Raw genomic sequence first — 26,318 nt, forward strand, 5'->3', positions numbered from 1 at the left:
GCAAAACTTAAGACCAGAAACGCAACCGTGCAAAATACGTTGCAAGAGGTTGGACTTATACACAGGTAGTCCTTGACTTAACGACCGCAATTCAGCCCAAAATTCCTGTTGCTAAATGAGTCGGTTGTTCAGCAAGTTATGCCCCATTTTACGACCGTTCTTGCCACCGTTCTTAAGTGAGTTCCTGCAGTTGCTGTTAGTAACACGGTTGTTGTTGAGTGAATCTGGTTTTCCCCCCGGTGACTTTGCTTGTCAGAAGATCGCAAAAGGGGATCGATCACGTGACGCGCACACAAACACACACAAACACACCACACACACACACACGGTCACTGCAACCGTCATAAACTTGAATCAGCTGCCAAGTGTCCGAATGTTGATCGTGTGACCGTGAGGATGTTGCAAAGGTTGTAAGTCTGAAAAACGGTCCTAAGTCGCTTTTTTCTCTGATGTAACTTGGAACAGTCGCTGAATGAATTATTGTAGGTAGGTGGAGGATGTGCCTGTGAAAATGGAGCTGTTTGCAAAGTCCTTGTGAGAACGCGGTTGGATCGATGGATGCTTGTCAGGGGGAGGGATTGATCAGTCCCGTTTCTCAATGGGCAACACTTCCAGCCTCAGCCTTTTGTCAATTCAGAGGTGGCTCGCCTGCTTTTTCACAGTATTCTTTCCAAAATTGACAGAGGAGAATGTCTGCAGCTCAGGGTTGAATTGCTGGGTCCTTGGTGCTCTCTGAGCTTGGTGGTTTACTTGGAGACGTTTCATGACCCACCTATGTAACACCATCAGTGCTAGAAAGGTGTGGCCTTTGCTCTCTCTCTCTCTCTCTCTCTCTCCCATAATGTTACCTAGCTTAGTAATGAAATCTGTGCAAGAAAACAACTAAGCTCAGAGGACACCAAGGATCAAGGGAGAGGGGAAGGCAAGGAGGAAAAGAGGAAGGGAAGATGTGGGAGAAGAAGAAGAGAAAGGAGGGAGGGAGGGAGAGAGGGAGGGAGGGAAGGAAGGAAGGAAGGAAGGAAGGAAGGAAGGAAGGAAGGAAGGAAGGAAGGAAGGAAAGAAGGGAAGAGGAAGGAAGGAAGGATGGAAGGAAGGAAGAAGGAAGGAAGGAAGGAAGGAAGGAAGGGAAGAGGAAGGGTAACGGAGGAGGAGAGGGAGAAGGAAGGAAGAAGGTGTAGAGGAAGGGGGAGGGAGGAAGAAGGAAGGAAGGAAGGAAGGAAGGAAGGAAGGAAGGAAGGAAGAAGGGGAAGAGGAAGGGTAACAGGAGGAGAGGGAGAAGGAAGGAAGAAGGTGTAGAGGAAGGGGGAGGGAGGGAGGAAGAAGGAAGGAAGGAAGGAAGGAAGGAAGGAAGGAAGGAAGGAAGGAAGGAGGGGAAGAGGAAGGGTAACTGAGGGAGGGAGAAAGGGAGGAAGAAGGGGAAGAGGAAGGGGAACGGAGGAGAGGAAGAAGGAAGGAAGGAAGAAGGTGTAGAAGGGGAACAGAGGGAGGGAGGGAGAAAGGGAGGGAGAAGGAAGACGGAAGGAAGCATCCTTCCTTCCTTTCTTTTTTCCTCTCTCTCTCCTTCTTTCTCTCTCTCCCTCTCTCCCTCCCTCCCTTCTTTCTCTTCTTCTTCTCCCACTTCTTTCCTTCCTTTTTTCCTCCTTTCCTTCCCTACTCCCTTGGTCCTTGGTGCCCTCTGACCTTAGTGATTGGCCCAAAGTCACCCAGCCGGCTTTCGTGCCTAAAGCGGGACTAGAATGTGACCTCAATGAAAACCTCAAAGCATGATGATAATGTTATCTAGTTGGGTCATGAAACGTCTTCAAGAAAACCATTGTAACTTTGAATGACCACACAGCAAAAGAAGTTTCAGTGGTTTTGTTGCAGATATTTCATGACCCAACTAGATAACATCATCAGTGCTAGAAGCCAGAACTCTCTTCCTCCCTGCTCCTTTTCTTCTCTCTCTCTCTCTCTCTCTCTCTCTCTCTCTTTCTTTCTTTCTTCTGTATTCCACAACTTTGTGGTTTTCACTGAGGCCAAGTTCTAGTCCTATCCTAGGTATGAAAACCAATTGGAGGACTCTGGGCCAATCACTAGGAGATGGTGAGTTCTAGTCCCGCCTTAGGCACAAAAGTTGGCTGGGTGACTTTGGGCCAATCACTAGGAGACGGTGCGTTGTAGTCCTGCCTTAGGCATGAAAGCCAGCTGGGTGACTTTGGGCCAATCACCAGAAGACTATAAATTCTAGTCCCGCCTTAGGCACGAAAGTTGGCTGGGTGACTTGGCGCCAATCGCTCCCTCTCACCTCAACCGATCTAACGGGGTTGTTATGGTGGGTAAAATAGGAAGGGGAAGGAGTATTAGATAGGTTCATCATCTTGCATTGTTTATAAAAAAAAACCCTAAAAGCAGAATATAAAATAAATAAATATGTGGTATTCTTTTCCCACAGGTTGTGGAAGTCTCTGGGATAATATTAGTTGCTGGTCCGCCGTAAATTTTGGGGAAACGAAAGTATTGTCCTGCCCAGTCGTTTTCACCTACTTTACAAAATTTCAAGGTAAGTTAAGCTAAACATTTCCCCCCCCAACAATTGATCAGTGAAATTTTGTGCTGTGCATAAGGTTACAGTCTCTCAGGTGTAATCTACAAGTTGACCACAAGATGGCACGGAAGAGCAAGGAAACGCCTCTGAACTCTTTGCTGCCATCTAATGATTCTCACAATTTTTGCAATTTAGGTGAAATAGTCTTAATTCTCTAGTTTGGTCATTCTGGTGCCTTTTAGTAGCCCAGAAGCAACTATGTTACTAAAATCAGAGTGGTGTCTGATTTTGATGATCTTTTACGCCATGGTTATTAAGTGGGTCACTGTACTTACTAAGTGAATCATGAGGTCATTAAGAGAATCTGGCTTTCTCCTTTGAGTTGGCTTATCAGAAGCCAGCTGAGAAGGTCACAAAAGGTGATCATGTGATCCTGGGACACTGCAGCCATCATAAATACATGGTTCTAAGTGCGAGGACTGGTCATAAGATGCCTTTCCAGTCTTATTGTAACTTCAAATGATCGCAAAGCGAATGGTTGTAAGTCAGGGACTATCTATATAAGCTGCTCAGTCTTAACACATGTTTTTATTTATTTATTTATTTATTATTTAGATTTTTATACCGCCCTTCTCCCGAAAGACTCAGGGCGGTGTACAGCCAGAATAAAAACAGTACAATATACAAATTAAGACAAAAGTTAAAATAACATATTCTATAAATGGCCGAAAATTTAAAACCGTCAAATTTGACCCATAAAATTCATAAAAATACCCCAATTAAAATTATTAAAATTCAAAAAGTTTAAAAATTAAGCCAGTCCCGCTTGGATAAAAAAGTTTATAAACAGCAAATGTTAAGATGGGCACTTCATAAATTTTACAAATAAATACAGGTAGTCCTCTAATTACGACCACAATTGAGCTCACTGTTTCTGTTGCTAAGTGAGACAGTCGTTTAGTGAGTTTTGCCTCATTTTACAAACTTTCTTGCCACAGTTGATCACTACAAGTGGATCACTACAGTTGTTAAGTTAGTCACACAATTGTTACTCTTTCCCATTGACTTTCCTTGTCAATTGGTCCCGAAAGGGGATCACATGATATTGGGGCAGTGCAACTGTCATAAGTACATGCCAGTTGCCAAGCATAATATATATATATATTTTATTTGCATTTATATCCTGCCCTTCTCCGAAGACTCAGGGCAGCTTATACTATGTTAGCAATAGTCTTCATCCTATTTGTATATTTATATACAAAGTCAACTTATTGCCCCCAACAATCTGGGTCCTCATTTTATCTACCTTATAAAGGATGGAAGGCTGAGTCAACCTTGGGCCTGGTGGGACTAGAACCTGCAGTAATTTGCAGGCAGCTGCTGTTAATAACAGACTGCATTAGCAATCTGAGCCAGAGAAGCCCAATTGCGCTATTCCGGGGTCATGTGATCCCCTTTCGCGACCACCTGTCAAGCAAAATTAGCAACGGTGGCAAGAACGATAGTAAAATGCGGCAAACTTCATTTAAGGACTGTCTCGCTTAGCGGTGAAAATTTTGGGCTCAGTTGTGGTCGCAAGTCAAGGACTGCCGGTATAGCTTTACTAGAAAGTGGAATTAGCGTATCTAATCTGATTCCTATCTTCTTCACCCTGCCAGACCGAAGTTGGAGAAAGAAATATTATTATTTTTTGCTCACAGGGTTTAATTCGGACGGTATGCCAAGATACAGATCACGGTTAACTCTTTCGGAGGCTTGAAACAATAAGCCGATCATTTAAACCACAGACTTTGTGTCCTGACCACAAACTCCTTATGCCACGATATCCGTCACCAATTTTGACGGACATAATCATCCCAGAACAAATGATTGTCTCTGGGGTGGAAATATGATACAATTTGGTGTCAAGGCTGAAATTACCGGTGGAGTCCTGCAGACACTCAGGAAAAAGCTATGAATATCATACATCTTAAAGACTGTCAAAAGAGCAGCCTTATCATTAACAGCCAGGCAGTTGTTTTGTCGAAAGGGCTAAGTTTTCCTCACACCAGGAGCCAATGATTAAATTATCCTTAGATAGGAAAAGGAAGCTGGCAGGTAGGAAGAGGAATATTTGCATTCAGGCTTGAATTGTGCGGTTCTTGGGGCTTTCTGAGCTGGGTGGTTTCCTTGCAGAAGTTTCATGACCCAGCTAGGGAACATCATCAGTGCTAAAGAGGAGGAGGAGGAGGAGGACTGTGGGATCCTTGTTGCTCTCTGAGCTGGGTGGTTTCCTTGCAGAAGTTTCATGACCCAGCTAGGGAACATCATCAGTGCTAGAAGGGAAGGGGGCTGTGAGGAGGAGGAAGCGGGGAAAGGGGGAGAGGAGGAGGAAGAGGAGGACTGGAGGGTATTTGGTGGTCTCTGAGCCTGGTTGTTTTTCTGCATACATTTCATAACCCAACTAGGTAACCTTATCAGTGCTAGAAGGAAGTAAGGAGTTCTAGCTTCAAGCACCCTCAAAGCTAATATTCTTACCTGGTTGGGTTATGAAATGTTTGCAGGAAAGTAAACAAACTCAGAGACCAACAAGGACTCCCCACTTTCTTACTTACCCGAGTACGGGAAGTTCTCGATTTACAACTGGTTTGGTTAGCGACTGTTTGAAGTTGTACTGATCCCCCCAAAAAACCCTACGTATAACCCAGATCTGACGTTCTGATATCATCCTGGCACTCATGTGGCTGAATTTTGGATGCTTGAGAACTGGCCTGCATTATGACCATCGACAATTATGGTCACGTAGTTGCGGTTTACGACATTTTTTGCTGTAAACCAGCATCTTGTTTCCATCACACAAGGCTGATAAATAAATAAATAATTCCACATTTATACACATGCAGGTAAGTCCTTAAAATACAACCATGTCCCTAGCAATCGTTTGAACTGGGGGGAAAAAGAAAAGAACATACGACTGTTTTTCACACTTACGACCGTTGCAACGTGATCAAAATGTGAACCTTTGGGAACTGACTCATATTTATGACGGTCGTAGTGTCCCCTTTTGTGTCTCGAGAAGCAAAGTCAATGGGGAAGCCGGATTCACATAACAGCCATCTTATTAGCTTAACAACTGCAGGGATTCATTTAACAACTGTGGCAACAAGGTCGTAAAATGGAGCAAAACTCACTGAACAACTGTCTTGCTTAGCCGTGGAAATTGGGGGTTCCGTTGTGGTTGTAAGTCGAGGACTATCAGGTCCATACCTACATATATACATAGATATATGGAGCTTACAGCAAAGCAAAATGTGATGTTTCATTTAAGAAACATCACATTCGCTTTAAATGGCTTTGTTCCTTTTATGGCCACCATGCTCACTTAACGACCAGTGCATAAAAAGGTTGTAGAATCAGCTTTAGGCACACGGTCACCAGCTTAACAACCATCATGACTGATGGCCCAAAATTGTGGGCTCAGTTACAGTCGTAAGTTGAGGACTGCCTGGAGCAGACTAGTTAGGCCAATAAAATATTATTCGACAGTACCACAAAATGCAATTTTTGTGTAACGCACCCCCACGTGCTTTGCAGCTGCCATCTCCAGCTTTGTGTGTATTGCTGTAGGCATTCTTGGTTTTCATTCCGCTCCAAATCAACCATTTCTCCTTTTTTTTTCTCCTGGCCTCGAAGTTTACTCAGAACAGTTATTTCTCTCTCCGCCTCTCTATTTCTGTGTTGAATGACAAACCAGGAAATGCCTCAATCCCTTAATGCAAACACACATGGATCATTGTGTTCTCCGAATGTGTCACCCCGCCCCAGAATTAATCATTGCGGTCCCCACTAAGACGGTAGACAAATCTAAATATTTCTTCTATGCTTTCCAGTTTCGAGCTTTTTTTTTTTTTTTTTTGGCATTCCGATTCTGAGGTCACATGTTCTCGTGCTGAATAAAGAATTTAATGCAGAGCGTATCCAAATAAAGTGAATTCTGAAATGAAGGCAAATATACATTTTCCCAGAATAATGTTGCAGGATCCAATCTAGGTCGGTCATGGTGACCAGAGCTTTCAGATTCTGCTAGATCCCATCTCTTGATCAGAATATCTGCTATAAGCTATTCTGCCCTTCATATTTATGCTGTGCCTGGTTGTGTGTGGCATTGTAGTTGTTGTTTGGGGTGCTGAGGGCTGGCTATTAAGTCGTTGGCTGTCGTTTCTTTGTGCTGCCAAGCCCTCCGTGCGGTAAATCAGCACTCCTGTTGATTACAAGTGGCCCATTTCCCAGTCTTTGATTATTTCCCTGGCTGTTTTTGTACCTGCTTGGCCAACAATCTTAGTAGTCATGAAATTGAATGTATGTTAATGTTGTGATTTGATTCACAAACAGTTTATCAGGTAATTTGGGAGCCAATGACTTGGCAGCACAAGGAAACAACAGCCAACGACTTAATAGCTGGCCATCAACATCCCAATTAACAAATAAAAGGCTACACACCACAACCAAAAGGCACCACATAAATATTACATACTTATAACATAACATAACATCAGAGTTGGAAGGGACCTTGGAGGCCTTTTAGTCCAACCCCCTGCCCAGGCAGGAAACCCTACACCATCTCAGTCAGATGGTTATCCAACATTTTCTTAAAAATTTCCAGTGTTGGAGCATTCACAACTTCTGAAGGCAAGTCGTTCCACTGATTAATTGTTCTAACTGTCAGGAAATTTCTCCTTAGTTCTAAGTTGCTTCTTTCTTTGACCAGTTTCCACCCATTGCTTCTTGTTCTACCCTCAGGTGCTTTGCAGAATAGTTTGACTCCCTCTTCTTTGTGGCAACCCCTGAGATATTGGAAGACCGCTATCGTGTCTCCCCTAGTCCTTCTTTTCATTAAACCAGACATACCCAGTTCCTGCAACCGTTCTTCATATGTTTTATCCTCCAGTCCCCTAATCATCTTTGTTGCTCTTCTCTGCACTCTTTCTAGAGTCTCAACATCTTTTTTACATACTGAATAACCCAAAGCAAGGGTCTGCAAATTTAGCTCTTTTAAGACATATGGACTTCAACTTTCAAAGCTGGCTGAGGAACTCTGGGAGTTGAAGTCCACAAGTCTTAAAAGAGCCAAGTTTGCAGACCACTGACCCAAAGCATATATTCTGGTAGAGACAAGTTCCCTCAGAAGCTCAGAAGTCAAAAATTCTGGTGACCGACCCAGATTAGATCCTGTAAAACAAATTCCAGATCCTGGAACAGAGATCTTTTTTTCCCCCCCGATTTATTTATTGATTAATCAAATTTACATACCACCCACCTCGATATCTGAGTGATTCTGAGTGCCTTACAAGTTTTTTTTTTTAAAAAAGCAAAATCCTTACAAAATTGGACTTTAAAATGTGGAGAGAGAGAGAGAGAGAGAGAGAGAGAATCCTCTAGCCCAGGGGTCCCCAACCTTTCGGACCTCAGGGGCCACTAAATTCATAATTTTAAATCCCACGGACCACTAATATGATCTGCCTAATGACCGGCTGGGTGGGTGTGGCTAGGTGGTCATGTGACTGGGTGGGTGTGGCCAACTCAATGTCACTCATATCGAGGGGCGCCTCACCAGCCTCTACTCGCCCCTCCCCTCCCAGCCACTCTTCACCTGCCCACCCGAGCTCTTTAGGGCCCCAACAGGAAGCAGTTGTTGGAGCTAAGCAGCCTCCATGAGAAAGAATTGGCAAAACGGCTCAGTTCAAATTGGATGTGACCGAGAAGGAGGCTCAGCGGAAGCACCTCACTGAGGACTAGGAGCATAGACTTTCCAAGCAGAGGGAAGACCTGCGGGAGTGCAAAGCCAGGTACCAGCGCCTGGAGGCTCAGTGGGCTGAGATGGTCAGTCATTTCCAGGCCATGATGCTGTCCCACTGGAACGAGGCCCTCCGGCTCTTTGCCACCAGCGTCACTTCCTTCCAGCCTTTGCCCAAAGCCTCGCACCAGGAGGCTGAAGCAGACCCCAACCCACACAAAAAGACCCCGAACGGGGAGACTCTCTGCAGCAACACAAGCGTTCATTGCACATATCTGGCCCAGGGACCATAGTTTGAGGACCCCTGATTTAGTGCAGTATTTAAAAAATGCAAATAATTTTTCTGTGGACCACCAAAATTTTCTCACGGACCACCACTTGGTGACCTCTGCTCTAGGCCTTTTCAGCGGGTCAGGTAGTCCTCGACTTAAAGCCATTTCTTTAGTGACCGTTCAAAGTTTCCAATGGCTCCGACAAAAATGACTTATGAGAGTTTCTCACATCTATGACCGTTGCAGCATCCCATGGACACATGATCAAAATTCCGACTGCTGGCCACTGATTTATATTTATGACGGTTGGAGTAACGTGATCCCCCTTTTGTGACCTTTCCGATGAGCAAAGTCAATGCAGAAGCCAGATTCACTTAATGACCATGTTAATAAATTAACAACCACAGTGATTCACTTAACAACTTCGGCAAGTACGATTGTAAAATTGGGCAAAACTCACTTAACTGTCTTGCTTAACAGCACAAATTTGGGTCTCAACTGTGGTCGTAAGTCAAGGGCTACCAGTGGTAGCGGACACTATATAAATCTAGGTGGAGGGGCACATTTTATGATCTTCCTTTATTGCCCATCTAGGTAACATCAGCAGGAACTGCACCAGGGATGGCTGGTCAGATATTTATCCTGCCCCGTATCCGGTGGCTTGTAGATATGACCCCAACATGACAATCACTGAGGAACAGGTCAGTAGAAGGGGAATCGAGGAGGGCAGATGAATGGAAAGGAAAGAAAGAGAGAGAGAGAGAAATAGAGGAGAGGAGAGTAAGGAAGGAAGGAAGGAAAGGAAGGAAGGAAGGAAGGAAGGAAGGAAGGAAGGAAGGAAGGAAGGAAGGAAAGATGGAAAGAAAGAAAGAAGAAAGAAAGAAGAAAGAAAGAAGAGAGAGAGAGAAATAGAGGAAAGGAAGGAAGGAAGGACAGAAAGAAAGGGAGAGAGAGAGAGAGAGAAATAGAGAAGAGGAAGGAAGGAAGAAAGGAAGGAAGGACAGAAAGAAAGAAAGAAAGAAAGGGAGAGAGAGAGAGAGAAATAGAGGAGAGGAAGGAAGGAAGGAAGGAAGGAAGGAAGGAAGGAAAAGAGAGGCTATGGGAGAGAAAAAGGAATTAAAGAAAGAAAGAGAGAGAGGAAGTAAGGAGGAGGGAGGAAAGAAAGAGAAGGAGTAGAGGAGGGGCAGAAAGGGGAGAGGAGGAAGGAATAAAGGAAGAATAGAGGGAGGGTGAAGAGCAGGGAAGGAAGGAAAAGAGAGATAACGGGAAAGAAAAAGGAAGAAAGGAATGGAGGGAGGGAGGAAGGAAGGAAGGAAGAAAGGAAAGAGAGGAGGGGAGAAAAGAAAACCAAGATGACTAAAAGGGGCTTCATTTATTTAGTTGTATCCTACCTTTATTATTATTACAAATAATTCAAAACGGTGAATATATCCAACAAACCTTCCTCCTCTTATTTCTCCCAAAACAACAACCCAATGAGATGGTTGGGCTGAGAGAGAGCAACTGGTCCAAAGACACCCAGCTGGTTTTCATGCCTAAGATGGGACTAGAACTCACCATCTCCTGGTTTTTGGCCCAATGTCACCCAGCTAGCTTTGATGTTTACGGTGGGACTAGAACTCACTGTCTCCTGGCGATTGGCTGAAAGTCACCCAGCTGCAGGGGTGAAATGCTACCGGTTCACACACATTCTCAGTATGTGCCAAAAGGAGGCTTGGGAAGGTAAGTAGAACAATGTGTGGGGGGATCAGCTGTGGTGCACGGTTTAGCTTTGCTAGAAAGCAGGAAATCCTGCTTTCTAGCAAAGCTAAACCGCGCGGCACAGCTGATCGTTGGATCATAGCTTTTTTTAACTACTGATTCAACTGAACCGGTAGCTTTTTAAATGCGCAGTGTGTGTTTGGTGCACACTGCACACGCCGCGCACATTTGCTGTGCATGCATGTGCATAGTGCACATTTAGCGCACGGTACGCATGCGCAACCGGCAAACTGGCAGCAAACCGGTTCAGATTTCACCCCGTCCAGCTGGCTTTGATGCCTAAGGTGGGACTAGAACTCTCTGTCTGCTGGTCATTGGCGCTACGTTACCCGGACAGCTTTATGGCTAAGGCAGAACTTGAACTCATGGCTTCCTGTTTTCTAACTTGGTGCCTTAACCATTGGACCAAACTGGCTGTCTTCTATTTGAAGGGTGGCAGCAGCTTTGATATGAGCAGCGCACAGCTGGAATCCCTGCAGGACAGTTGTGTTCCTGTGGTTGTGATTATCACTGAAATCTATTCCACGTAAGGCTCAGCTTGCAGTCCTCGGCTTACAACCACGATAGGCCTAAGCAAGGAGATTGTTAAGTGATTTGCACCCAATTTTTACCACCTGTTCTGCCATGGTTGTAAAACGAATCACTGCGGTTGTTAAATGCATTATGCAGTCGTGAAGCAAGCCCAGATTTCCCCAATGACTGTGCTTGTCAGAAAGTGGACGGGAAGATTTTTGCTGTGACGGTCGTAAGTGCGAGGACAGATCATAAGTACGTTTTTTTTCAGCACTGTTTTAAGTTCAAATGGTCAGTAAATGAAATGTTGTAAGTTGAGGTAGAGTGGACGAAAGATTCTGCAGAGCAGGGACTTAATGGCTTCTCAGTTCATTTAATTCTGGAAGTAACCCTCAACTTACAAACATCCTTTTACTGACCATTCCAGGTTACGACGACACTGAGAAAAGTGACTTACGACCATTTATTCACACTTACGACCGCTACAGCATCCCCAGGCTCACATATTTAAAAATTCAAACGCCTGGCAGCTGACTCGCATTTATGACGGTGATGTGATCCCACTTTTGCGACCTTCTGACAAGCAAAGTCAATGGGTAGGGGAGCCAGATTCACTTAACGACCGTGTTACTCCCTTAGCAACTGTAGCGATTCCCTTAACAACGGTGGCAATGGAAGGCTTTTAGGATGAGGCAAAACTCACTTAACAAAACGTCTCAGAAATCTTGGGCTCCGTTGCGGTCGTAACTCGAGGACCGTCTGGATTTGTCAATTCCAGATGGAAAGTGTGTTGACCAGTTTGTTGTGCTGTTTCTCTCTCTCCGCAGAGTGTCGTCTTCTACGGCACAGTGAAAACTGGATACACAATTGGACACAGTTTGTCTCTAATTGCTTTGACGGCGGCCATGATGATTCTCTGCTTCTTCAGGTATTGGAATCACCTGAGCCCGGGGGGTGGGGGGGCGAGGGGGGGGGCAGAGGTTGGGCTTCTTCACTCCCAAGTGTAGCCCTCCATACAGGCAGTCCTCGACTTATGACCCACACAAGCCAGCCCCCCAAGTCCCCACCGCTAAGCAAGCCAGTTCTTAAGTGATTTTTACCCCATCTTCCGACCTTTCTCACCACCGTTGTTAAGCGAATCCCCGCAGTATTAAGTTAGTGACACGGTCGTTAAGTGACCACTGGCTTCCCCATCGGCTTTGCTGATCACAAACGGGGGTCACCTGACCCTTGGACGCTTGCAACCGTCATAAAATATGAGCCGGTGGTCAAAGCCTTTTGATCGCATCGCCAGCGGGGATAAGTTTGCAACGGTCGTAAGGGTGAAAAACGGTCATGTCACTTTTTCAAGTGCCGTTGTATCTCTCGTCACTAAACAAATGGTTGAAAGTCGAGGACTGCCTGTAATGGTGTCTCTCAGTCTTCACAACTTGAAGATATGTGGACTTTTCTAGCTGATTCTTATTCTCCTTCTCCTTCCTCCTCCTCCTCCTCCTCCTCCTCCTCTAAATAACAGAGTTGGAAGGGATCTCGGAGGTCATCCAATCCAACCCACTGCTCGAGCAGGAAACCCTGTCCCATTTCACACAAATGACTGTCCAATCTCCTTCTCCTCTTCTCCTTCTCCTCTCCTCCTTCTCCTTCCTCCTCCTCCTCCCTCTCCTCCTCCTCCCATTCCTCCAAATAACAGAGTTGGAAGGAACCCTAGAGGTCATCCAGTCCAACCCACTGCTCAAGCAGGAAACCCTGTCCCATTTCAGACCCTGTCCAATCTCCTCCTCCTCTTCTTCTCCTTCTCCTCCCTCTGCTCCAAATAACAGAGAAGGAAGGAACCTGAGAGGTCATCCAGTCCAAACCACTGTTTGAGCAGGAAACTCTGTCCCATTTCACACAAATGACCATCCAATCTCCTCTTCCTCCTCTTCTTCTTCTCCTTCCTCCTCCTCCCCCTCCTCCCCCTCCTTCCTTCTCCTCTTCCTCCTCCTTCTCCTTCCTCCTCCCCTCTTCTTCTCCTTCCTCCTCCTCTTCTTCTCCTTCCTCCTCCTCCCTCCTCCCCTCCTCCTCCTCTTCTTCCTTCTTCTCCTCCTTCCTTCTCCTCCTCCTCCTTCCTTCTCCTCCTTCTCCTCCTCCTCTTCTTCCTCCTCCTCCTCCTCTTTTCCTTCTCCCTCCTCCTCCCTCTCTTCCTCCTCCTCCTCCTCTTCTTCTCCTTCCTCCTCCTCCTCTTCTTCTCCTTCTCCTTCCTCCTCCTCCCCCTCCTCCCCTCCTCCTCCTCCCCTTCCTTCACCTTCTCCTCCTTCCTTCTTCTCCGCCTCTTCTCCTTCTCCTTCCTCCTCTCCCTCTCCTCCTCTTCCTTCTCCCTCCTCCTCACCCTCCTCCTCCTCCTCCTCAATCCAGTCCTACTAACTTCTGGCAGTTGAAGTCCAGAGACCTTAACACCAGATTTCTGGCTTCAAGTTTATTTATTTATTTATTTATTTTGTCACAACAGTATATATAAGCATAAGCATGAAGTAACTATACAATATATAAGCATATATATGAGTATGAGTACGTAATAACTATATTAATTGGATAAAACGAAACGAAACAATAGGACAGGAACGGTAGGCACGCTTGTGCTCTTATGCACGCCCCTTTCACGTGTTCGTTCGGTCGAAGAACCTCCTTCCACTTCCCACCAGAGATGGTCGAAAGCACCTTCAGATATGGAGGGTGTCCCCATCATCTCCTCTTTCTCCTTTGCAGGAAGTTGCACTGCACCCGGAATTACATCCACATGCACCTGTTTATGTCCTTCATCCTGCGTGCCGTGGCCGTCTTTGTCAAAGACTTCATTTTGTTTGAAAATGGAGAATCCGAATACTGCTCCATAGGCTCGGTCAGTCTCATCTATTCTCCGCTCTTCCAGTGTCTTCCTACCTTTGAATGTTGGTTCCCCATTCCCCGTCATTTAACGAACGGTACTCCTTGACTTACGACCGCAGTTCAGCCCAAAAACTCTGTTGTTAAGTGAGTCTTGCCCCGTTTTACGACCTTTCTTGCCACTGTTGTTAAGGGAATCGTTGCAGTTGTTCAGTGAATTACATGGTCATTGAGCGAATCTGGCCTCCACATTGACTTTGCTTGTCAGAAGGTCTCAAAAGGGGATCACGTGACCCCGGGAAACTGCAACCGTCATAAATACGAGTCGGTAGCCAAGCAACTGGACTCTAATCACGTGACCATAGGGATGCTGGAACGGTCGTAAGTGTGAAAAACGTTCATAAGTCAGTGCCGCTGAAACTTTGAATGGTTGTAAGTCGACGACTCAAAGTTTCGTTTGTAATTTCAAACGGTCACTAAATGAATAGTTGCTGAATATTTGGCCGCAGATCAAAACGGGGCGTCACCTTTTCAAATAACTAAGAATGCTCTTTTTTAATTGCCTAGCTAAATTTGTCGGTTGCAACCTCTGTGTAAGAACACATCCGGAGTGTGAAAAAAACCAAGCAGGATATTGCTAATATAAGCCAGCCGGCACAAGCTAATAAAAACCAACCGGTGGAGAGGAAAAAAAATAATAATATACATAATATTGCGTAATATTTTTCTCCAAACAGGAGTTGACTTCTTAGCGCGTGTGAGAGCAGGTTTAGTCCTGAAGAGAGAGAAGTGGGGGGGGGGGGGCGGGGAGAAAATACACTTCAATTTTGCCAAGTAATTTTTACAATCTGTAAATATAAAGAGGTCGTTTGGGTTCGTTGCTTGTACCGATGACAGAAGGATTATACAAAGAAATACTATAAAGAAGACAAACAACCTTAATAACTGGTTGTAATCCTTTTCTGATTCACGGCTGTTTCTTTCTCTTTTCAATTGTTGGGGGCAAAAAAACCACTGGACAACCAAAATTGTTGCTTCCTGAACACTTTGGGAAGCGGGAGTCTTATAAATGTTTGGCTACCCGTCCCCCAAAAAATATTTTATGTATATTTATTTGTATTCTGGTACTATTGTTTTTACGAATAACGTAAGTCAAGACAATCAACATATCCCGCACATTTTCCTCCTCTTATTTTCTACACAACGACAACCCAGTGGGGTGGGGTGGGCAGAGAGAGAAAGAGTGTGAGTAGCCTAAAGTTATCTAGCTGGCTTTCATGGCTAAAGCGGTACTAGAACTCACTCTCTCCTAGTGATTGGCCCAAAGGCACCCAGTTGGCTTTTATAGTTAAGGCGGTACTAGAACTCACCGTCTCCTAGTGATTGGCCCAAAGTCACCCAGCTGGCTTTCATAGTTAAGGCGGTACTAGAACTCACCGTCTCCTGGTGATTGGCCCAAAGCTGGCTTTCATAGTTAAGGCAATACTAGAACTCACCATCTCCTAGCGATAGGCCCAAAGTCACCCAGCTGGCTTTCTTAGTTAAGGCGGTACTAGAACTCACCGTCTCCTAGCGATAGGCCCAAAGTCACCCAGCTGGCTTTCATAGTTAAGGCGGTACTAGAACTCACCATCTCCTAGTGATTGGCCCAAAGTCACCCAGCTGGCTTTCATAATTAAGGCGATACTAGAACTCACCATCTCCTAGTAATTGGTCCAAAGTCACCCAGCTGGCTTTCTTAGTTAAGGCGGTACTAGAACTCACCGTCTCCTGGTGATTGGCCCAAAGTCACCCAGCTGGCTTTCATAGTTAAGGCGATACTAGAACTCACCATCTCCCAAAGTCACCCAGATGGCTTTGATGCCTTCACTTTAATTGGGTGCCTCTGTGACTTCCCACGGCCACTGAACGAGTGGCTGTTAATCCAGCCGAGCGCCCGAATTTTGATGGGGTGACCATGGGGGGGGATGCTGCAACCGTCGTAAGCATGAAAAACAGTCCTAAGATCACATTCCTTAGTGCCCTTGACTTATGACTAAATGAACTGTCGTAAGTCGAGGACTACGGCCATAAGTTGACGACGGCCTGGGAGGAAGCGGAGAAAAATGTGTCGGGCATCAAAGGGCTGTTTTGGAGCCACATTCAATGTTGGAAAAGTCTGTCTAGGGCAGAGGTCTCCAACCTTGGCAACTTTAAGCCTGGAGGACTTCAACTCCCAGAATCCCCCAGCCAGCAAAGCGGCTGGATTAACAGCCACTCGTTCAGTGACCGTGGGAAGTCACAGAGGCACCCAATTAAAATGAAGGCATCAAAGCCATCTGGGTGACTTTGGGCCAATTACTAGGAGATGGTGAGTTCTAGTATCGCCTTAACTATGAAAGCCAGCTGGGTGACTTTGGGCCAATCAATAGGAGATGGTGAGTTCTAGTATCGCCTTAACTATGAAAGCCAGCTGGGTGACTTTGGGCCAATCAATAGGAGATGGTGAATTCTAGTACCGCCTTAACTATGAAAGCCAGCTGGGTGACTTTGCTGGCTGGGGAATTCTGGGAGTTGAAGTCCTCCAGGCTTAAAGTTGCCAAGGTTGGAGACCTCTGGTCAAGACACCAAATAAACTCATCTTTGCAAGATGGTTTTGTTTTCCCTTTTTCAGGTGGGCTGCAAAGCTGCGGTGGTCTTTTTCCAGTACTGCATCATGGCTAACTTCTTTTGGCTTCTGGTCGAGGGCTTATATCTTCATACCCTTCTGGTCATCTCCTTCTTTTCGGAGAAGAAATACTTTTGGTGGTACATCGTCATAGGCTGGGGTATTGTGACTTTTTATCGTTCTTTGTTTCCCTACATTTCCATTCTTCTTTGTTTCCGTTTCATTGCCATTATTCTTGTCTTTATTGGTCAGTTCGTTTGCGCCCTGCCTTTAATATTTTTATAAATAACTCAAGGCGGCGAACATGCGTTAGATTCCTTCCTCCTCCTGTTTTCCCCACAATGACAACCCTGCAAGGTAGGATGGGCTGACAGGGAGGGAGGGACTGGCCCAAAGTCACCCAGCTGGCTTTTGAGACTAAGGCAGGACTAGAACTCACTGTCACCTAGTGTTTGGTCCAAAATCACCCAGCCGACGTTCATGGCTAAGGTAGAATTTGCACTCTCTCCTAGTTTCTAGCCAGGTGCCTTAACTACTAGAATTGGCCTGAATGCTCTGGGATTTGATTGGCCTAAAGTTACTGGTTTTTGTGCCTAAGGTGATGCTAGAAGTCACTGCCTCCTGGCGATTGGCCCGAAGTCACTCAGCTGGCTTTCCTGCCTAAAGCAGGACTAGAACTCACCGTTTCCTGGCGATTGGCCCGAAGTCACCCAGCCGGCTTTCACACCAAAGGTGATACTAGAATTCACCATCTCCTGGTGATTGGCTCAAAGTCACCCTTCCCATATAATAATAATTATATTCAAACTGGTGTCCAGGAAGTAAAATAACGTTGTGCTGCTAATTCGGGCACATCTGATTGTGTTCGTTCCCTGTTCTTGTTGTTCTGCCTTATGCACCGTTTTGAGGTTGTGCAGCTGCAAAAAGTGACAAATCCTTAATTCTCTGTTGTCAGGTGCGCCGATGCTATTCATCTTGGCTTGGACTGTCACGAGGATTCACTATGAAAATACAGGGTAGGCATGAATCTCCCTTCTTCTTTTATCCAGCTGAAAGAGCATGTGACTCTTGGTAAGAGGCTATTTGGGTAGTCCCCGACTTACGGCTGCCCTTGAGCCTGCAACAACGGTCGGAAGTCGGTGGGACACAGCCCTTTCAAGCAGTGGGTGGTCTTTTGGAGGGTTTAGACCTTTAAGATCTGAGGGCTTCCAACTCAAACCTGGACCTTCCATGGTTCACTGGAGAAGAGAGGGGCCGTGGTGGCTCAAGGCTATAAGAAGCCTGTTATTAAAAAACCAGCTGCCTGCAATTACTGCAGGTTCAAGCCCACCAGGTCCAAGGTTGACTCAGCCTTCCATCCTTTATAAGGTAGGTAAAATGAGGACCCAGATTGTTGGGGGGGCAATAAGTTGACTTTGTAAATATACAAATAGAATGAGACTATGGCCTTACACACTGTAAGCTGCCCTGAGTCTTCGGAGAAGGACGGGATATAAATGTAAACAAAAAAAAAACACTTGCATTTACTTAATTTAGGTAGTCCTTGACTTATGACCGATTCCTTAGTGACTGTTCAGAGTTACAATCTGGCTCCCCCAGGCTACTTATGCTCCAGATTCAAAATCCTGATGCCCCTCTGCCCCTTGCAACCACATGGTCAATTACCTTCCTTCCTTCCTTCGGTCCTTCCTTCCTTCCTTCCTTCCTCTTTTTTTTTTTTGTCACAACAGTATACACAAACAAATGTCATAGATAAAACAGCATATCTTGAAGAAGAAAATATATATATATATATAATTAAAATTATGCATCAACTATATTAATTGGATATAATGAAGGGAACAATAGGACAGGAACGGTAGGCACTTTTGTGCTCTTATGCACGCCCCTTATAGTCCTCTTAGGAATGGGGTGAGGTCAATAGTAGACAGTTTTTGGTTGAAGATTTTGGGATTTTGAGTAGAGACTATGGAGTCACGTAATGAGTTCCAAGCATTAACAGCTCTGTTACAGAAGTCATATTTTCTGCAATCAAGTTTGAAGCGGTTGACATTTAGCTTGAATCTATTTTTTGCTCTTGTAATATTGCGATTGAAGCTGAAGTAGTCTTTTATAGGAAGGATATTGCAATAGATGATTTTGTGTGTTAAACACAGGTCATGTCGAAGTCGACGGAGTTGTAAGTTTTCTAATCCTTCCCTCCTTCCTTCCTTCCTTCCCGCCTGCCTGCCTTCCGCCTCCCCTCCCTCCTCCCTTCTTTCCATCTTTCTTTCTTCTTTCTTTTCTCTGTCTTCCTTTCTTCCTTCTTTCCATCATTCTTCCTTTTTTTCTATCTTCCTTCCTTCTTTCCTTCCTTCCTTATTTTTCTTTCTTTCTTTCCTTCTCTACATCTTTCTCCTTCCCTCCCTCCTCCTCCTCCTTCTCCTTTCTTCTCCTTTTCCTTCCTTCCTTCCCTCCCTCCCTCCCTCATTTGTTTGTTTTGTTTTCTTTCTTTTTTCTTTTTTCAATTATTTTATTGCATATATATGACCCCCTCTCTCATTATCAACCAACCTTGCACAGCTTACCATGTCAAAAATAGCAGCATAATACAATCAAAATATTAAAAATATAAAACATTGGTGCAGTAAAAGTCGAAACGTTAATATATTCATTTATAGCTATTTGCAGTCTCCCACAACCAAAATTTACGGCATTTTTTTTTTGCTGGAAACCAGTGTTTACTTCCAATTTCTGGCAAAAAAAAAAAAATCCCAACGGGAATACTTAATGACCGCAGCAGCGGTCACTGAATAAACTCAGCATTGACCTAATAAGCATGTTTGCTTAGCAGCTGGTGTAGAAAATGGTTAGAAAATTGGGCACGCTTGTGTGATGACCTGTTTAATGACCAACACAAGTTTCAGGTTCCATTCTGGTTGTAACTCCAGGACCATCTGCGTAGCCTGCATTTAGGGGGGGTGGGGAACCTTCTGGGGCATTCCGGTCATGTATTTTATTTGTGTCATTAGCAATCAAAAGTCATATATATATTTTTTCTGTTGGCTTCCTCTGTTACCCTTTGAGTATAGAAAGTTTCATCTAATTTGAGAAATTCTTTTCAGCTGCTGGGATTTAATCGAATCTCCATATTGGTGGATTATCAAAGCTCCCATTTTGGTTTCTATACTGGTAAGGTATCTGTGGGTTTTTTCGATTTCTTTCACTGCATGCAGCCGCCCTTTCTGATGGCACGTGAGCCATTGGCCTAGTTCATGCATGTCCACTGGCCAGCTGGTCTTTGGGTTTCTGCCGCGTGGAGGGCGGGGCACAGGGGAACATGCTCAGGGGGACTGCACATGTGTTCATGGGGGCGGGGCGCACGCGTGGGGCCGCACACACGATGCATTTGGGGGGTTTGGGTGCACGTGTGTGTGATTTACACACTCAGCCCGGAAAAGGTTAGCCATCACTGGTCTAAACTAAGGGGCTCCAAACTTAGCAACTGTCTGCTTCGGGAAATGGAAGAAAGGATTATAAAACAGAATGGGGAAAGAGGGAAACGAATGTTAAATTTCTAAGGGAATAGTTGAATATAATGTACCCCTTTTAATTTTTAGATTTTATTTTTTTTTTATTTAAAAGTATTATAGAATAAGTTGAGACTTGTGAAATTGAAGAAAATTAAGAGATAATTAAAGAACGATTATTCATGATGTTTTGGGGAATTAAGAGAATTAAGTTAGAAATGAAACTGAAATTGAATTGATATGTAAGAGATATTTTACATTTGTTTTTTCTTGTAGTATTTTTTTTCTTTTTTCTGGATAATAATAACAATATTTTTAAGAGATTAAACTACTGTTATATTGGGAATAAAGGAGCAGAAGGGATTTTAAATTTGGGGACTAGACTTGATCTAAATATTGATTTCAGAACGGAGGGACGGAATAGAATTTTGGGAAAAATATGTGCAAATAAAAATAATTTTATAAGGGAGAAGGAAACATATTAGATTTAATCTAATGTGGGGGGGTGAAATTTGTTTAAAGATGTACCTGACTGATACTCTGTTCAAAATGATTGTTTTATGTTTTACAAAAAAAATAAAAAACTTTTGGCAAACTTAGCACCTGTAAAACTTGTAGACTTCAACTCCCAGAATTCCTGGCTGAGGAATTCTGGGAGTTGAAGTCCACAAGTCTTAAAAGTTGCCAGATTTTGAGGCCCCCGATCTAAATACCCTCAAATAACTTCCTGACATCTCTGTGGTTTGATTCTGTGTCAATAAACAGTACATTAGTCGGTTCTCGACTTATGACTACAGTTGAACCCAAAGCTGCCACGGCTAAGCAAAAGAGTTGTTACGTGAATTTTGCCCCATTTAAAGGCCCCACTGTTAAGTGAATCACGGCAGTTGTTAAGTTAGCAACTCAGTTGTTAAGTGAATCGGGCTTCCCCATTGATTTTGCTGGTCAGTGGGCCACAAAAGGGGATCACGTGACCCTGAGACATAGTGACCGTCATAAATATGAATCAGTTGCCGAGTATCTGAATTTTGATTACATGACCCTGGGGAATGCTGCAACGGTCGTAAGTGTGGAAAAACGGTCATAAGTCACTTTTTAAAGTGATCTTGTATCTTTCAATGGTCACCAAATGAATGGTTTTAAGTCGAGGTCTGGTTTGATTCTGTGCAAATAAACAGAATTTTTTATTTTTTATTTTTTTATTTTTTATTTATTTTTTATTTATGGCCACAATTCATGGCTGAAATCCAGCAGGTTCTGACAGCTTCTGTAGAACCAGTAGCGGAAATTTTGAGTAGTTTGGAGAACCGGCAAATGCCACCTCTGGCTGGTCACAGAGTGGGGTGGGAATGGGGATTTTGCAGTATCCTTCTCCCAGGAAAGGGGTGGGAATGGGGATTTTGCAGTATCCTTCCCGTGCCACACCCACCAAGCTACGCCCACAGAACCGGAGGTAAAAAAAATTGAATTCCACTACTGCCACAATTGAGCCCCAAACTTCCATTGCTATGCAAGACAGTTGTTAAATGATTTTTGCCCCATTTTATGACCTTTCTTGCCACCAATGTTAAATGAATCACCACAGTTATAATAATAATAATAATAATAATAATAACAGAGTTGGAAGGGACCCTGGAGGTCTTCCAGCCCAACCTGCTGTTCAAACAGGAAACACTAACATTTCAGACAAATGACTATGCAGTCTCTTCTTAAAAACCTCCAGTGTTGGAGCATTCACAACTTCTGGAGGCAAGTTGTTCCACTGATTAATTGTTCTCATGGTCAGGAAATTTCTCCTTAGTTCTAGGTGGCTTCTCTCCTTGATTAGTTTCCATCCATTGCTTCTTGTCCTGCCTTCTGGTACTTTGGAGAATAGTTTGACTCCCTCTTCTTTGTGGCAACCCCTGAGATATTGGACCACTGCTATCATGTCTCCCCTGGTCCTCCTTAATTTTGTTAAGTTAGTCACGTGGGTTGTTAAGCGAACCTGGCTGAGCTTCCTGTAGAAGGAAAATATGGAGAGATTTCCTTCAGGGCTACTTAATAAATGGAACTGAACCCAAAGATAAATTCTATAAGAGACAAATACAGAGTTTAGCTATTCCTCGACTTAACAACCGTTCATTTAGTGCCTGTTCAAAGTTACAACCGCACTGAAAAAAAGCGACTCACCTTCACACTTATGACCATTGCAACATTCCCTGTGTCCCACGATCAAAAGTCGGGCCCTTGGCAACCAGAATGTATTTATGATACTTGCACTGTCATATGATCACCCCATGGTGATTTTTCCAGCTGGCTTCGGACAAGCAAAGTCGATGGGGGAAGTTGGATTCGCTTAATGACCGCACGATTCACTTAATGACTGCCTGGTTCACTTAATGACACCAGGTTCACTTAAGCGTAGTAACTCCTTGATGACCATGGCACAAAATGTTTTAAGTTCAGTTGCGACTCACTTAACAGCTGCCTTGCTTAGCAACGGAAATACTGCTAGTGTTTATACTGTAGGTAGTAAGAAACTCGGTCTGTGAAAAAAACCAAACTTTATTCGAACAGCTGAGATTTATTTTGTTCCCAGCATCATTCAACTCAAATTAAAACAAATTCCTCCCAATACAAACTCCTCAGTCCTATCGCAAACCTTGGTCCAAGTAGGCAAACTGCCAAAGGCCTTTCTTGGCAAACGTTCAGAAGTCACAGATACAAAAATAAATGCAAGAAGACGAAGCTATCAACGTTGTTTTCCGGCAAAGCCCAAATGCCGTTGCTGGTCTTTTAAGCCTTATGGGAGGGGCCAATCATCTCTTGGCCCTATTCCCGAGTTGTCCTCTCTGCTTGAGCTGCTCTTGCCTTCTGGCAGCTCTTCTCATGCGTGATTAAGAAGAGGTTCCTCCTGTTCCTCTGCCTCACTACTATCAGTCTCTGGAGGCTCCGGAGTCCGCACCTCATTCCCGGGTGGCCCTGGCCTCACCTCTGTCTCCGACGCAGAGCCCTCATCTGGGTCTTCCCTAGCCTCCAGGACTGGCCCATGTTCTTCCTCAGCCTCATCGCTGTCCGACTCCGTTGCCAGCTCTGCAGGCTGCTGACGGACCACAACAGCTGGTCATAAGCCGAGGACTACCTGTACAACGCCAGCTCTCAATGCCTTTTGCCTGCTCTGAAAAATGTCTCAGAAATAGATGATCTATAACCGTGTGGCTCTACGTATTTCGTCTTCTGCACAACACGGAATTTTATTGCTCTCTTTTTAATATGTTCAACAGGCCAACTTCGTGCTGTTTATATGCATCATACGGATCCTGGTTCAGAAGCTTCACTCTCCAGATGTTGGGCGAAATGAAACAAGTCAATATTCGTAAGTTCCGGCCTCCATTTGAAGCTGTTTAACCCCGTGAGTTTTTCTGATTTGGCCTCGTGGATCTGATTCAGGATCAGAGACCTCTGCGGGGCAGGGGGGGGGTCCTCCAAAAAATGGTGGGTGCAGTCACGCCATTAAGCTCCGCCCCATTTTGATGTGTATTTTAGGTAAGTCCTCAACGTACGACCAAAATAGAGCCCAACATTTCCTCTGCTAAACTTGTTCGATGCAGCTGTTGAGTGAATTTGGCCCCCTTTCTTGACACCGTTGTTAAGTGAATCATTTCAGCTGTTAAATTAGTCACACGGTTGTTAAGTGAATCCAGCTTCCCCCCCACACACAGGCTTTGCTTCTGTCAGAAGGTCGCAAAAGGGGATCACGTGACCATCATACATACATGCCCGTTGACAAGCGCCTGAATTTTGATCATGTGACCATAGGGATGTTGTCGGGACTAGAACTCCCCGTCTCCTGGTGATTGGACCAAAGTCACCCAGCTGCTTTCATGGCTAAGGCAGGACTAGAACTCCCCGTCTCCTGGTTTCTAGCCCGGTGCCTTTACCACTAGGCCAAACTGTTAAGGATTAGAACGATTTCCACCACATGAATCTCTCACCTGAGTGACTTGCGGTTCTCTCCAGTCCTCCATGATGAAACGATTTGTCATTATAGGGCCTCCTTCTTGAGCAGCGGGTTGGACTAGAGTAGGGGTCCCCAACCTTTTGGACCCCAGGGACCACCGAGTTCGTAATTTTAAATCCCGCGCACCACTAATACGAATCCAGCGTGCCGCTTGCTGAAGCACCTGGACTCCCAGTGACGGGATGGGGTCCTTCAGACACTCTCCCTCCTCTCTGTTTCTCTGTTTCTCCCTCCCTCCCCTCTCTCTCCCATTCTTTCTCTCTCATTCTCTCTTTCTACCCCCCTCTCTCCCACTCTTTCTCTCCCTCCCCCCTCTCTTTCTCTCTCTCCCCCACTCTCTCTCTCTCATTCCCTCTCTGTCTGTCTCTCTCTCTCTCATTCTTTCTCTCATCCATTCAGTCTTTTTCTCTGTTTCATTTTCTCTCTTTCTCTCTCCCCCCTCTTTCTCTCTCTCATTCTCTCTTTCTCTCTCCCCCCTTTCTCCCTCTCTCTCTCTCCCTCTCTGTCTCATCTCTCTTCCCCCTTTCTCTCTCTTGTCTCTCTCCCCCTTTCTTTCTCTCTCTCTCCCCCCCTTTCTCATTCTCTCTCTCTCTCTCTTTCATTCTCTCTTTCACTCTCTCTCTCTCATTCTCTTCCTCTCTCTCATTTCATGGGCCAGCCAGTGTCTTGGGGCTGAGAGGAAGTCAACCGTCCCCCCGAGAGACCGAGGGGCACAGAGCACCAAGAAGGGCCAGAAGAAAGGGCCCCGAGATCTATCAAGAGACAAAACTTTGCTCCCATTCTGGAATGTGGAGCGAATCTCCATCCCCCCCCTCCCCTTCTCTTGCCAGGCGAGGAGTGACTGGGAAGGGAGGGCGAGGGGCGGGGACAGCCATTGGTGGGTTCAGCCGACAGGAAGCTACAGCAGGGGGAAGAAACCACCCAGGGTTCCCGTCATCCATTGCTTTGGCCCACCTGCACCGCCATCCCCCCCCCTGCACCATTACCTCATTGCGGCCGGCGAGAGCTGTGCTGCAAAGTTGCAAGTTACACCAACCTCCCTCTACGGCGGAGATTCACAGCCCCACCATGGGCTTCCTGGCCAGCCCCATATTCCAGAGCTCTAGTCACAAGACTGGCCATTGCTCATCCCGGAGCAGCTCCTCCACCCGGCTGCGCCACGGACCACCAACATTTTCTCACGGACCACTGGACTAGAGGACCTCCAAGGTCCCTTCCAACTCTATACCGCAAACCCCACTCCTAGCATTGAAAACCTCCATGTCTTCTTGTCCCCGTCTCTGTCTTTTTCAGGAGGCTAGCCAAATCCACTCTTCTTCTGATCCCTCTGTTCGGTATCCACTATGCCATATTTGCCTTCTTTCCGGACACGGTCAAGAAAGAAGTGATGTACGTCAAACTGGTCTTCGAACTTGTTTTGGGGTCCTTCCAGGTGAGCCTTCTGTCGTTTCCAACCACCGTCATCATGCCACCAGGAGTTTTCCAAACTCGGTGACTTTAAAACTTGTGGACTTCAACTGCTAGAATTCCTCAGCCAGATTGTGGACTTCAGCTCCCAGAAGTAGCTGTGCTGGCAGGGGGAATTCTGGGAATTGAAGTCTGCAAGTCTTAAAGTTGCCAAGTTTGGATGTCAACCTGCCGCTACCTGCCACAGTCCTATAGCAATCCTCTCCTAGAATACTCAGAGTGCCAGAGAGAGCTTGGCTTAAGTGACGGTGGGTGGTATTTAATGGCTGGGGGCTGTCAGATGTAGAAACGCCTCCCAAAACAGTAGGTGCTGAGAAGAAGGGAAGAATTAGGAGGAGAGGAAGAAAAGGAAGTGGAGGGATGGGGAGGAAGGAAAGAAAAGAAGAAGAAAAAGAAATGAAGGGACGGAGGGAGGGAGGGAGGGAAGGAAGGAAGAAAGAAAAGGAAGAAAAAGAGAGGGAGGGAGGGAGGAAAGGAAGGAAAGAAAAAGACAGAAAGAGAAAGGAAGGAAGAAAGAAAAAAGGAAGAAAGAGAGAGAGAGAGAAGCAGGGAGGGAGGGAGGGAGGAAGAAAAGGAAGGAAAGAGAAAGACAAAGAAAGGAAGAGAAAGAAAGAGAGAGAGAGGGAGGGAGGGAAGGAGGAAGAAAAGGAAGGAAAGACAGAAAGAGAACGGAAGGAAGAGAGAGAAAGAAAGTAAGAAAGAAAGAAAGAGAGAGAGGGAGGGAGGAAGAAAAGGAAGGAAAGAGAAAGACAAAGAGAGAGAGGGGGGAAGGAGGGAAGGAGGGAAGGAGGGAGGGAAGAAGGAAGAAAAGAGAACGGAAGGAAGAGAGAGAGAGAGAAAAAGAAAGAAAGAAAGAAAGGGAGACAGGGAGGCAGGGAGGAAAGGAGGAAGAAAAGGAAGGAAAGACAGAAAGAACGGAAGGAAGAGAAAGAAAGAAAGAAAAAGAGGGAGGGAGGGAAGGAGGGAGGAAGAAAAGGAAGGACA

At 45.3% G+C, this 26,318-nt stretch overlaps 1 protein-coding gene across 1 annotated transcript in view; it reads left to right on the forward strand.

The window, feature by feature from the left end:
* VIPR1 (vasoactive intestinal peptide receptor 1) overlaps positions 1-26,318 on the forward strand; it is a 78,041-nt gene that overhangs the window by 48,623 nt on the left and 3,100 nt on the right. The window contains exons 3-11 of the mRNA XM_058179959.1: positions 2,435-2,542; positions 9,167-9,273; positions 11,674-11,774; positions 13,592-13,724; positions 16,362-16,515; positions 17,311-17,371; positions 19,460-19,526; positions 23,131-23,222; positions 25,161-25,299. Of these exons, the coding sequence (XP_058035942.1) occupies positions 2,435-2,542; positions 9,167-9,273; positions 11,674-11,774; positions 13,592-13,724; positions 16,362-16,515; positions 17,311-17,371; positions 19,460-19,526; positions 23,131-23,222; positions 25,161-25,299 (962 nt within the window). The remainder of the gene's footprint in view (positions 1-2,434; positions 2,543-9,166; positions 9,274-11,673; positions 11,775-13,591; positions 13,725-16,361; positions 16,516-17,310; positions 17,372-19,459; positions 19,527-23,130; positions 23,223-25,160; positions 25,300-26,318) is intronic.

The sequence above is a fragment of the Ahaetulla prasina genome, chromosome 4, assembly GCF_028640845.1.
Source record: "Ahaetulla prasina isolate Xishuangbanna chromosome 4, ASM2864084v1, whole genome shotgun sequence".
NCBI classification, from domain to species: Eukaryota; Metazoa; Chordata; class Lepidosauria; order Squamata; family Colubridae; genus Ahaetulla; species Ahaetulla prasina.